At 41.7% G+C, this 12,591-nt stretch overlaps 1 protein-coding gene and 1 long non-coding RNA gene across 2 annotated transcripts; one reads left to right on the top strand and one right to left on the bottom strand.

Moving 5' to 3' along the window:
* Positions 1–1,308: 1,308 nt before the first annotated feature.
* On the bottom strand, positions 1,309–5,409 carry LOC125707245 (uncharacterized). The gene is made up of 2 exons (XR_007382250.1): positions 2,190–5,409; positions 1,309–1,982 (listed from the first exon to the last, which is right to left on the bottom strand). It is a non-coding gene; the product is annotated as an uncharacterized LOC125707245 (long non-coding RNA).
* Positions 5,410–5,575: 166 nt separating this feature from the next.
* Positions 5,576–11,032, top strand: zfp36l1a (zinc finger protein 36, C3H type-like 1a). The gene is made up of 2 exons (XM_048974229.1): positions 5,576–5,751; positions 7,347–11,032. Exons 1-2 carry the CDS (start codon positions 5,698–5,700, stop codon positions 8,361–8,363), a joined length of 1,071 nt encoding a protein of 356 aa, XP_048830186.1. The 5' UTR covers positions 5,576–5,697; the 3' UTR covers positions 8,364–11,032.
* Positions 11,033–12,591: the final 1,559 nt, after the last annotated feature.

Here is a 12,591-nt window from a genome sequence, read left to right on the forward strand (position 1 = left end):
TTGTCACTGAAGTGAAATTCTCCGGTGAGGTGAGCACTCTCCATTTCCACGACTGTACTAAACAACACTTAATATTTACTGGTTTATATGCAAAGAGACTGAGCATAAAAGTAAGTATAATGTCTTCACCTTTTTCAGTGTTGCATACGTGAAAAGTGTAATCCAAGTATGCCAATGACCATAAGGAAAGTTCTGGATCAAATAGGGAACTGTATTGCGGACAGATGGTATAGAAGATGCAGAGGGTGGGGTTGGGGGGTAAGGATGGTGAAGAAGCTGTGCAAATTCCTGACTCACATTGATTTTCTGGATTTACTAAAAAGGAGGAGAATATCTCATTTCAGCCTAAGCAGCCAGTGCTGTGACCAAGGCCTTGGGTCATGACAGTTCCATGTATGTCCAGGGTCCCAAACCTTGGCCTCGCTTTCTCCCTTATTTATCATTCTTCTTGCCTTTTGTTCCCTTCTTTCACTGCATTGTGTTTTTTGTTCACTTCCTTCTTCCATTTTCTCTCTCCGTGCAAGTCTTGTAATCGTGGTTTGGTGCGCAGTGGTCTTTTCATTGTCCTACTGAATCTTTCTTGATGAAATATAAATTCTTCCCTTCCTCAAAATGACCTAAATAGAAATGTGTTTTCGCGAAACCCAGACCGGGAAGCAGCATACGATTGCAGGCCGTTGACTGTATCTCCTAAACGCAGTGGAATGCACACGGGCAGTACGTGAACAAAATCTATTTTTGAAGTTTTTTTTTTTTTTTTTCTCCCACTAGAGACTCAACATCATTCCTGTTTTCATCTCCTTTTCTCTTTTCTCATTTCAGCTTATGTTGCATTATGTTGAAAGTACACAGGCCAACTGGAAAGGGGTTGACTGTTGGATGGAGCGGGGGTGCTCCTGGTCGAATCCCAACTAAGCCCTTTCATCTGGAGATAATCAGTCTAATTACCTGAGCTTTAGTGCTTTGGTGACGTGTGCAGTGCCACAGAATCAACTTACAGCCTGAACTGCCAGGAAAATCTGTATTTTTCCTACTTTACAGACTTAGCATCTTATCTTAGGGATTGATCGGGGGGAGGATCTGCATATTTATGCATTAATATTTGGGTACTGGTTGTCTTTGGATTGTACAGGGTGGGGGGTTTATTTTGTCTGGTTCTTCATACTGCATGTGCCAGAGAGACCATGTCTGGGGTCCATGTCATGTGACATGGGAGAGAAACACAGAACTCGGTCATTTGGGTTTTTGCACAGGAACAACTTTACTAGAGAGAGACAGTGGTGCACCACTAACGACACGGCGGGCAGGTTTATGGTCAATTCCTTTTTTATTTTTCCCTTCAAAACACATCTGCCTCTGCACAAGAAAGCGGCAAAGAGAAAATCGGATCCCCGCTGTGAGCTGGAATGAAAGAGGTGATAAAATATAACACATTTAAAAAGGAAAAAGACTCGCAAATTGAGCTTCACCTCCAGGGTGGAGAGGAGTAGAGACGGATGGAATGGAATCTGTTTCTGAAAGGAGAATACAAATAATTACCATCTGACTTAATTGCATAAACAATAGCAGTGTTGGCAAGACTATCATGCAGAAAGGGAGCAGGCACCTAACACATAGGGTTTTATTTGCATGATAATTTCTGTTCATTCATTTTGGTTCTGATGTACCAACCAGTTCACCAAGAAACACTGCGCATTATTACACAAATCCTTTACAAAAAAAGTAACAAGACCCATACACATGCAGAAAGGCTGCAATCTATTCCATAAAACATTAATGCCAAACCATGCCAAACTAATAATATAGAAGATATTGTTAGGTCTCCCCACATTACATTGTACGAACTAATGTTTTATGTTCCCAAGTAATCAGAATCTGTGAAACTTTCCACAACGGCTGTCCATATGATCTGTTTGCCAGTAGTTTAGGTGATAGCCGGATTCAGAAATGGTTCTGGGGTCCAGGAACGAGGCCTTTGTTTCCTGAGAAAAAAAAAACAGAAGCGATAAAAAATGGTTCTAGACTTCGCATGTTGCTTCATCAGATAAAAGCTTTGGGGCAAAAAAGGGTAATTAAACTGTGAATATTATTATTCTTGGGACGGCTTGAGATAACCAGGTACAGAAAGCAGTCCTGTCTAAATGAACCCCTGTTAAATTTTCCATGGGCGAATTCTAGCCACTTCATACTTGTGTGACTTCCATCCCGAAGACTGTCACACACACATGTGGACCAAATATATAGGAAATTTTGAAGAAACGTATACATGACATCAACATCTCACTCGAGAGATACTGGTCAGAGGCTCTGGGGCTCTGTCACTGAGAAGCGCAGAGCAGACATGAATAACTGAAAAAGAAAAAAAAAATGTTATGCCATAAGTAAATTACATTTACTTAAATTACAGTCTGTTACGAAGGTCTGGGACATGGCAGAGAAATGCAATGTGAGTTTACAATGTACAGTAGCTCAGGCTGAGGCTGGCCAGATGTCACTCATTGGGAAAAGTGAGGCTGGTGACTACCTGCCTAATCAGTTTGACATTAACGTCACAAAGCTGTCTCAGATCTGTGGCTGAGATTGGAACTTCTTCCTGGGTCATTCCCGTAACAGCTAAACATCCTCCTTTGCAACTGACTGGAGGAATGAAAGTCAAGCTTGGCACTGAGATTAATAGCTTGGCATGCATGTGGAATGTGGGAATTCTCCATGGAACAACCTTGCACAGAGAAGCAACTAGCGAGGCAGAGACTTTTTCTATTTTCGTAGGTCTCTGAGCCTTGTGCATGGGGTACTATGCAGGAGATTATGAAAGTAACACGGCACATTGATTCCTTTTTAAACCACACAAACCCAGGTCAAGGGCTTGCCTTCCTGCAATACATTTTCTGTAATACATTTGATGTAAAAAGCGTCTTATTATAGATATAAAAAGCATCTTATTATGGTTCAAACCAAAACTGCTGTTAGCAGTTTATTGCAAAGTTTATTGCAGTTTCGTTGTTACTATTCTACATGTAACTAAGCAATGGATCGGTAGTCTATCAGACTATAAGTATAGGAAACACTTACCTTCCTATATAGTATTTGGAATAATCATAAAACAAGAACAAACAGTGCATCTATTAATCTGTGATGAGGGCTTCCAGAGCTTTTGTCAGTGAGTGCAGATCTTCAGGGTAGAGCCTTCTGTTTCCATATTTCTGCTGAGAGCGAGATCAGCATTGGAAAAGAAAGGGGAAACTGAGCACCACCCACAGGACATAAAAGGAACTGCAGGATTACAGAGCACTTCACGTAGCATAGTTATACTGTTAGAACACTCTTTAACGAACACAGTCCGCAAACCTCCACCTATTTATCGCTATACGTGACACCCTATACTTAACCTTGAACATACTAATAACTACCATTCCTTATAATTTACTCCATAGTGTCCTGCTGGTGTTGCTACACAGATAATGACAGTACATGAATTCCATGTGTACCCAACTTCTTAGTCGGGTGATTTCCGAGGATAACGATATGTTACATATCATTTCTTCAGCTGTCATGCTGGAAGCTTCTTTTAAACCTTTTAGACCTAGTACAACATGAAAATGGAGATGAAGGTCGACATTTTCAACGAAACCATAAGAAAGAACAAAATCGCGCAGTCATTAAGCAGTGTTGGTTTGTGGGAAAGGCACAGATTTTAGGTGTAGGCAATGACTGGAAGTTGAAACTTTCTTATCTATGAAAGAGGTTGGGCAATTTGTACTGGGATGTAGGCAACACGTATCTTTCCAAAGATTCCGGGAAACAACTTCAGCGGTGTTTTGGGCTCTGGACTGCCCCCTTAGGCAGAATATTATTTATCGGCGATCGTGACACCAACAATGAGCACAGCAATCACACATATACCACAGCAGTCAATATACAACTCTTATAATTCTCAGAAATACCCTGAGATAAAAAAAAAAACGAAGTCTGCCAGTCGGTTCTGACACATTCAGTTTGTAAGGATCAGCGGCAGTGAACAGGACTGTCAGCTTGTGGAAGCTACTATATCTCTTAATTCTAATAAATAAAAATTCCGAATAAAAATATTTACATATTTAGAAGTAAGGGCCTTTTAGGTTATGTGGATATCACGGTTCAGTTTCACCATTCAGAAAAAAAAGCTTCATAAATCATAATTGTAAAATATCAAGGTTTCCTTAGTTGGAGTGTTTTGGTTCCATTGGAACTAACCCCCCCTCCCCCATCCCAAGGGGACTACTCTTTTTGTAATAAATTTCCTCTGTAAATCTCCCACTCCGGCCATAAGATCTTAACAACTTTTTAAACGATGAGGATACTTTACAGAAATTATTCTTGAAATGCACATCTGCTTTGTTATGCAATACCGCTGACAGTGGGTGAGGCTGATATTTAAAGTATTATTCCTAGTTCATTCATAGTTTTGATTAGCATGGTCTCTACGCGCCTCTACTATAATCATTCTTAGAAGTATATATTACTCAATAGTTAAGGAAAGAATTGACGATATTACTTCTTTCCCGTCTACCTCACTTTACAAAATACAGTCAGTCGGAATCGTAATAAATCTGTGGAAATTCCTAGAGTTGCCTGTCTTCATATATAACTTCTAATATAAACTTGTTCTAACATTTCTTACTTAGCAGTAAATCGTTAAGGCTAAACTTAATACACAATAAGCAACCACGCAAGGAATCTATATCCATGTAGGATGAATTAATTGTTCTTTCCAGATGATAGAACCGGAAAGTCCCATAAATGACGCTTCAACCCTTCAATTAAAACACATTAATCATACAGTAGGTATACGGCTTGGAAATCCATAAAATCAAAGCATTAAGCCACGTCGAAAGTAAACTACAGACATAAAACTTTTTATAAAATGGCAAGATTATGTATCTTGTATATCTGTCGCCGCTTTTAAATATTATTTTTTTCCCTCATACTACAGTTTACACAATCTCACTTAAATGGCAACGTTAAGAAACCAAATACAATAAAAGTTCTGAAATATATAAAGTGCCTTCCGATTACTGGAAGTGGTTATATAATGACATTAAATCAGCCAACGCCTCTGTTAAAATGAGCCCAGTTACGATCAAGGTATGAGAAAACGAGCGTGCATGTGCGCGCCGCCGGACGCGCCGCCGATCGCGCGGTACTTCGCATGTAGCTTCTTCGGTCACTGGCACCTGTCGGCGCGCGCTTAGGACCAGCACAAGGCATGAGCCTTTGTACCAAAGTGACTTAATATGTATAGTGCTAGACTCCCAGCATGCATAAAAGATTTTTTTTCTTTTAATCTTTACTGATTGCATCAAAAGAGCTGTAACTTCAACAAGGCAGAATAAAGTTCGGCAGCACGTTTCCTCTCCTGGCTGACGCGGACTGGTGGTGGGGGGACAGAAAGAGAGAGAGAGAAATGCCACTGCAAGACATCAAGTAGAAAAAAAATAAAAAGTAGATTCATATGAAAAGCGTCAGTCAAACTCAGGCTCCTCCTGCTGGGGGGACAAAAACTAAAGACGCAGGAAATGCGCAGGACTTCGGGAGAAGAGGTGGAGTTTAGGGGCGAAACGTATATAAATACGTGTGCTACCTAATCAGCCTGTGAGTTAGAACTTTAGCTATTTTTTATTATAATAATTTTATATTTAACCTTTCGTCCCAACGAAGATGACGACGGCTGTGGTGTCACCATACTTCGACTTCGGCGACGTTATTAACAAGGTAGTTAGAAACGGGACGGGTTTTTTGAGTCCCAGCCTCAGTGGTCTGCTGGCTTTAGGTCACCGTGCGTTTGTTAATCGGGCTTTTAAAACGCTGATTTCTCCGAGTCGCGCGTCGCTGTGCCTTTTACGTTTAAACGCTGTGGTATCGGTGCATAGTTGAATATCAGTAGGACTCCGTGTTGTTTTGTCCTTTGGGTAAGAAGAGTTCAAACTTTTTATTTTATTTTTAAGAAAAAAAGTTTAGTTTCCTTGGTGTTTAGCGTGCTTTGACTAAGCTCCCGGTGGTATTTTGGAGCTTCTCCCCCAGTGAGCTCTCGTCGTGTTTTTACTTAAAATACTTTATCATTCGCTACGCCTTTTGCGTAAATTTTAACACGTAACTGTACGCAAGTCTTCGGGAATCCGGTACGGGCCGTGAAGTTTTTGAATCACGCGTAAGCTGCGTATCCTTAGAGGAGCTTTTACGCCGTCAGCGGCCGCTTTATTGAACGGAAAGGCTGCCTTACAGCTCCAAGGCGAGTGTCTGGCCGATCGATGATCCTGCCTCAGTTGGGGATCGCCTCGGTGGTGATGATTTTCTGTAATGTGAGGATGTAGCGTGGTGTGTCAAAAAAAAAAATCTATCGAGACCGTTTTAGTCGCACGTAGTTCGCAGGATAAATGCAGTCGATGGAGGCTGCAGTCTGTCTGCGGAAACATCGGCTCTCAGCCCCCCGATCGGATCATGTGGCGCATTATTTCGGGTGATATTTCACGTGGGACGCGCAGGTCCTTGCGTGTGTTTTTAACGTGTCGTTGTAACTGTCGAGTTGGCATCTCACGGCGGCTCCCAATTACTGTCGTGTTCATTCTGGCAAACGCTTCACGCGCTAGAGCCTTATTTACAGAAGTTCATAAGTTAATTTGTTAAAATGCGACGTCGCCCCCATTTGCAGTCTGAAGCTGAACGTTTAAGTCTGTTTGTTTTCCTTGTGTGAATAGCGTCGCCTAATGCTGTTTAATCAGATCTGAATGCCATTAAACGACTTGTAAAGAAAGACTGAAACGGATGGTGATTTGCGTGCGGTATAAATCAGCGGCTGTTTTTACTCGCCTATAGTTGCTGGTCACAGATTCTGAATGGGGGGTCTGGGAGGATTTTATTAAAAGCTTAAACCCTGAGTAAACTATGGCGATGCAGTGGGATTTGAGTCCGGTTTTAAATTATTAGAATGTAGTGTAGTGATTGTTATAAGAACTCGCACTGGAGAAGTTTCTTGTTATCACAGGTAAATGCCTTTGTGCTTGTTTCACTTGGCTGTAGCTGGGCAACAACTTTTTTGTTTTGTTTTTTTTGTTTGTTTGTTTTGTTTGTTCCCATACATTGTTCCCCCTGCATGAGTCATATGGAGGAAGACAATATACAGTATATTCTCAGCCGTTTTACATAGTTACAGAATACTTGGTGGGGTTGGAAGTACTTGTATGTGTGTGGTGTGTGTGTGTGTAATGTTTGTGTTTAAATCTTTGTCCCTAATGTATGTGGGCATTGTCTGGGTTAGGCTGCCAACATCCTTATTTCAAAGAATAATTGAGCCCATTCTTTGTTTACAGAATAACAAAATGCTCAACTACAACAACAACATTCTTGGCACCCCCAACTCCATGTCCCTCCCATGCACTGGTGCCAGTCCTTCCATCTCTCACCCCACTGGGACCCTGCTGGACAGGAAAGCAGTGGGCACCCCATCAGTAGGAGGGATGTACCAGCGCAGGCACTCTGTCACAATACCTAGCTCCAAGTTCAACCAGAACCAGTTCCTCAAGATGGACCAGCCGCTCCCCACCAGCAGCAACAAGGAGAACCGCTTCCGGGATCGCTCCTTCTCAGAAACGGGGGAACGCCTCCTGCAGAAGTGCACCGGCAACCCCGGCGGAAGCAGCGGCCCCCAAGTCAACTCCAGCCGCTACAAGACGGAGCTGTGCCGACCCTTCGAGGAGAACGGCACCTGCAAGTACGGCGACAAGTGCCAGTTCGCCCACGGCATCCACGAGCTGCGCAACCTCAGCCGCCACCCCAAATACAAAACGGAGCTGTGCCGCACCTTCCACACCATCGGCTTCTGCCCTTACGGCCCCCGCTGCCACTTCATCCACAACGCTGACGAGCGCCGGGGGCCTCCTCCCCTCTCGGCCTCCAATAAGCTGGAGCGTCCACGCCTGCAGCACAGCTACAGCTTCGCGGGCTTCTCCAGTGCCGGCGGCTCGCAGGACAGCCCCACCTCCGTCACCCCGCCTCCCATCTTCTCCAGCGAAGACCTCGACTGGCCCAGCAACCCTTTCACATATTCTAGCCAGGAGTTGGTCAACCTGTTTGGTCCCAGCCTGGGTGCCCCTGCTAGTGCTGAGCCTCCTACTCCAGGTCCCCCTTCACCATCCACGCCTTACTACTTCAGGCCGTTGTCAGATTCGCCGCCATTATTTGAACCTCCCCCCAGTCCTCCCGATTCCCTCTCTGACCAGGAAGGTTACCAGAGCAGCTCGGGGAGCCTGAGTGGATCAGAGTCCCCCATCTTGGACACCACCCGTCGCCTTCCCATTTTCAGTAGACTTTCTATCTCTGATGACTAAATCACATGCACATGTTTTGAGATGGAAAGGAAGTAGATTTTGGCACTCCCCTCTACCTCTAGTCCTTGTTTCTACCTTCCCAGAATCTTAAACCCTTCCTCCCCACCCCTTTTTTTTTTCTCCTCCCAGCCCTAGATATATATATATATATATACAGAGGAGCAAGGCAGATTTTGTATAGTGTTTTATTGTATACCTGCAATAAGATGAATGGTCTACGCCAAGTATTTCTTGTTTTTGAGTCTATAGTTGATAACCAGAGAAGGAATGCTTGCACATGTACATACACACCCCCCCCCCACAAATTTCTAAAGGACAGTCACTAAATTAAGGGAAGCTTAATCATTTAACAAAAGCAATAAACATGGATCTTTTAACCCTTTCTGCCACCAACTATGTATCCCTGATGCCAACTGTTTGTCTTAGTGCCAAACAAAGAAATGCATGGAAAGAGAATGTGAATGGTGTTAATAAGGTATTGGACTGTGACTCTGGCCAGACCCTGACTGCCTCCCTTTCTTCTGACTTGTAGCAGTGCAGCAGGTGTCTTGGCCTGTGGGAAGCTTCTAATGGCATCTCCCCCCCCCGGGGGCTGCTGCTTCACGTCCCCTTTCCTGAGGTAGCCAACATGTATTAAGGCTGTAGTTCTAACTTCCGATTTAGTCACTCTTTGCCACAGGAATGGACATTTTCAAAGTGCTGGGGCTACCTACAAAGGTTTTGTTGGACTACTGCGTTCTGTATTTTTGCATAGCATTTTAGCCCCCATACGTGCTTTGCCTTGTAGTGAATTAGTGGATGAGGAAAGCCTGCAGGAAGGACTTCGCAGACCAAGACCAGGTCCCAGAATCAGCCAGGAAAAGACTCCTATTTTTGGTGCTACGAGCTCAATTCCCCTCGTCCACAACACAAACAACCTAAAACACACGATGCCTTTAAAAAAAATGTTCTGCACTCTCTCAACCTGCCCTTTTTCCCTCCTGTTGCTGGTCACTGGTTGTGTGTAGAAGGAAAACTCGAGGTGTAATCTGGTAATGGAGCGCTAACCTAAACTGCAGGTATGGCCTGCTTCCCCTGTGGAGTCCATCCCCCTGCATTCTGAAATAAGTTCCCAGAGCTGTCCTCTTGTAGAATCTGCTCCATGGAGCACTTTGTACCTTTGCCATTCAGCTTTTTTTCTTGGTTTTGTTTAGCTTTTTTATTATTTTAATATTGTTACTGTTATGGTTGTTTTGGAAAACTTTCAGTGGAAGGTTTTGCTTGTCACTGCTTATTTAACTTATCAAAAACATATTTATTGCCGATCATATGCATTTTTTTTGTTAATTTTGTATTTATCTGGATAATGAAACGATAGAATATATTTTCTTTTATGTTAAATTATGATCTTTCACATTAATCTAAAGATTGTGAAGACGTCATTTTTTTCCTTTTCACAGTTTAATATATTATACTGCGACTTGTTTGCAACTACTCTGTTAAAATGAAACTTAATTTAAAGCAAAAAAAAAGCATTTTATTTATTGTAGGTTTTTTCCCCCTTCTCTTCCCCTTCCCCTTTCTCCTGATGTTGGACTGCAAAATTGGAGGAAAATTACTGCCACGGTTATTATTATTATTATTATTATTCCCGGATTGACCTGACAGGTCTTAGGACTGACTTTCCTTAGACCAGTACATACGTTTCCTGGAATTATTTTTTTTTAATCTAAATGGTATACTCCCTCAGGTTCACCCTGTCATAACCAGTTGGTAACTAATAACGTACCAGGGCTAGTCTCCCCATATGTTCAAAGTATGCAAGCTTCTAGTAACTTCTGTTTTAATGAAGCTGGGAAGTAGCTTGATGCAGTTCTTTGTACACTTACTTGTAGCAGAATTCCTTTCAGTAGAATTGGAGAAGTGGGTAGGTTGAAGGGTTATACATGTATATGGCCGCTCTTTTGTAAGTAAAGTCTAAAGATGGTAATATAATGACCAGTTTCTCTATTGAGGAACCTATAAGCTTACAATTATAAATTACAAATGAACTTGATTCTCCATTTACTGGTTTGCGTACCTTCGAGGTATGATGCAGGCTACAGTGATTGTATTCAGAAACGATGCACACATGCCATTTGGTAGGGTTATGCAATTCAGAATGTTCTGTCGGGCCAAGGGGGAAGGGAGATTATGCCATTAAGTGCATTTCTAAAGCTAGATGTATACTAAGTGGAAAGATGATTGCCAGTAGGTTAATTGTCAGAGGCTTTAGCTGTGACATTAAGGCTTTTTTTTGCCAAGGCAATAATCAGTAAGTGTCAATCCCTTTGGTCGTAGGCCGTAGCTGTGACCAAACCTGTACATATCATGTTAGTTATAAATACTACTTTTAGAGTGGGCTTACCCTCACCCCGAAGTTAAGTGCCTCATACGAATACATTCCAGGTAACCAACACATTTTGCCTTTTCCCATAGAGATGTGAGGGAGACATTAATTCCGTGTTCTGTTTTTCCTTGTAGCTGAGGATGGAGAGGTTAACAGGACTGACACAAAGAAAGTGAACTGTTGAATGTATTTCTGTTTTACAGCTGTTGCTGTTCACTACAGTAATTTCTATGTGTGAGTTTATACAAGTTTTTTGTATTGACTGATTGCAGTTAACCAATAAACCCCATATTTTTGAGAAGTTTGTCTGTGTGTATGAATAATCTTCCAGTGTGTTTTTTTCCCCTGCACTGAACTGTGTGGTTACATTTCTGTTGGAAATCACCTGAATAATAATTTTTTTTTTAATTGTGGTTTGTTAAAGATGGACTTTAAAATATTTAATAACAAACTTTTTAAAAAAGCAGTTTTTGCTGAATGAATGATAGGTTAAACCAGCATGAATGAGAATGCAGATTATGTTCAAGGCTACTGGGGTCAGTTTTCTTCTATAATACCGCTAGGAAATGACATTCTTTTGACCAAACATTTGTTTGCAGCTTATTGTTTGATTTCTATTAAGTATAGCTCTGATCATCTTTGTAAAAAGGGACAAAGAAGACATTTTATACGTTATTTGTAAAACTATTAGAACACTCAGTTGAAAACATGTTCCTGAGTATACAAGAAGTAATGCAGGTTTAATCTGAATTGGACTTTGAAATTTAGTATTACAGCCTGTATTGCAGAATCATTGATTGTGACCTTATCTGCACATGAAAGATCCCACGATACACAGACACTCCTTCCATTCTTTATTTGTGATTCTTCAGTTGCCTGGGGGTGTATTTGACTTTCTACTTGTCCAGAAAAGCCTCTGTGTGTATCTGTGGCTCAGCCTTTGCTGTGTTTACCTGAGACTGCTTCCTCAAGCAGCAAGACGCTCAGAATGTCTTCCTGTTTGGTGCAGCTTCATCAGCACGATCTTTACTGCAGAGAATGAGAGTGTGTTATCCGTAATGCTCTGGTTAAAAATAAGAAGAATCCACCTTTGAAAGGAACATGTGAGCGTTTCAGTTTATCGGGAATTTTCATTTTCAGAGGTGCCTCAGTATTCCTGATATCAGTAACCGCAGGTTAAAAAATTTTCTCCATGTCCTTATATAAAATATTCACCGTCTCCTCAACAAACAAACTCTTTTTTATATACATAACATAATATTTGTGGCTAACTATATGAATTAGAGTTTTCCCTGAATCCTGGTTTATGTGAGATATCACTTTTGTTTCTATAGCAGTATTAGGACCTCTGTAGCTGAAGGAACAATTGTATTGTTCTGCATTAAAGGAGTGTTGCATCCTTTAATATAAACAGTTAGCAATGTCTAAAAGCTTAATGGTTGCCTTATGAATATTTTTGTGTGTGCATGTCGTCCTACTGTGAACTTTTTATATATGCATTGGAATCCAGGTCAGAATCACTGTGCAAGTATGCAGCATTTTCCAGTGTGTCTAATCATCGAACAAGTATGTGTGACATGAAAAGGACCACTTCCTGTTTGTGAGACGTGCTTTAAATGACATTAAGCACAAACCAGGAAGTGGTTTTGACAGACCTTGGGGGATGGTAAGGTGTAAGGTCTTTTTTTTTTTAAATCGATAACATATTAAGATAATAGCTGTTCCACAGGAACCTGTGATTTCCATTCCCAGTGTTAATGTGCATGTGCAAGAAAGAAAAATGCACACACACGCACACACACACACACGCACACACTGAACACCTTTGGAATCTGGTGTGATTTTGTGCTGTTTTTTCTC

Source organism: Brienomyrus brachyistius, chromosome 14 (assembly GCF_023856365.1).
Source record: "Brienomyrus brachyistius isolate T26 chromosome 14, BBRACH_0.4, whole genome shotgun sequence".
NCBI classification, from domain to species: domain Eukaryota; kingdom Metazoa; phylum Chordata; class Actinopteri; order Osteoglossiformes; family Mormyridae; genus Brienomyrus; species Brienomyrus brachyistius.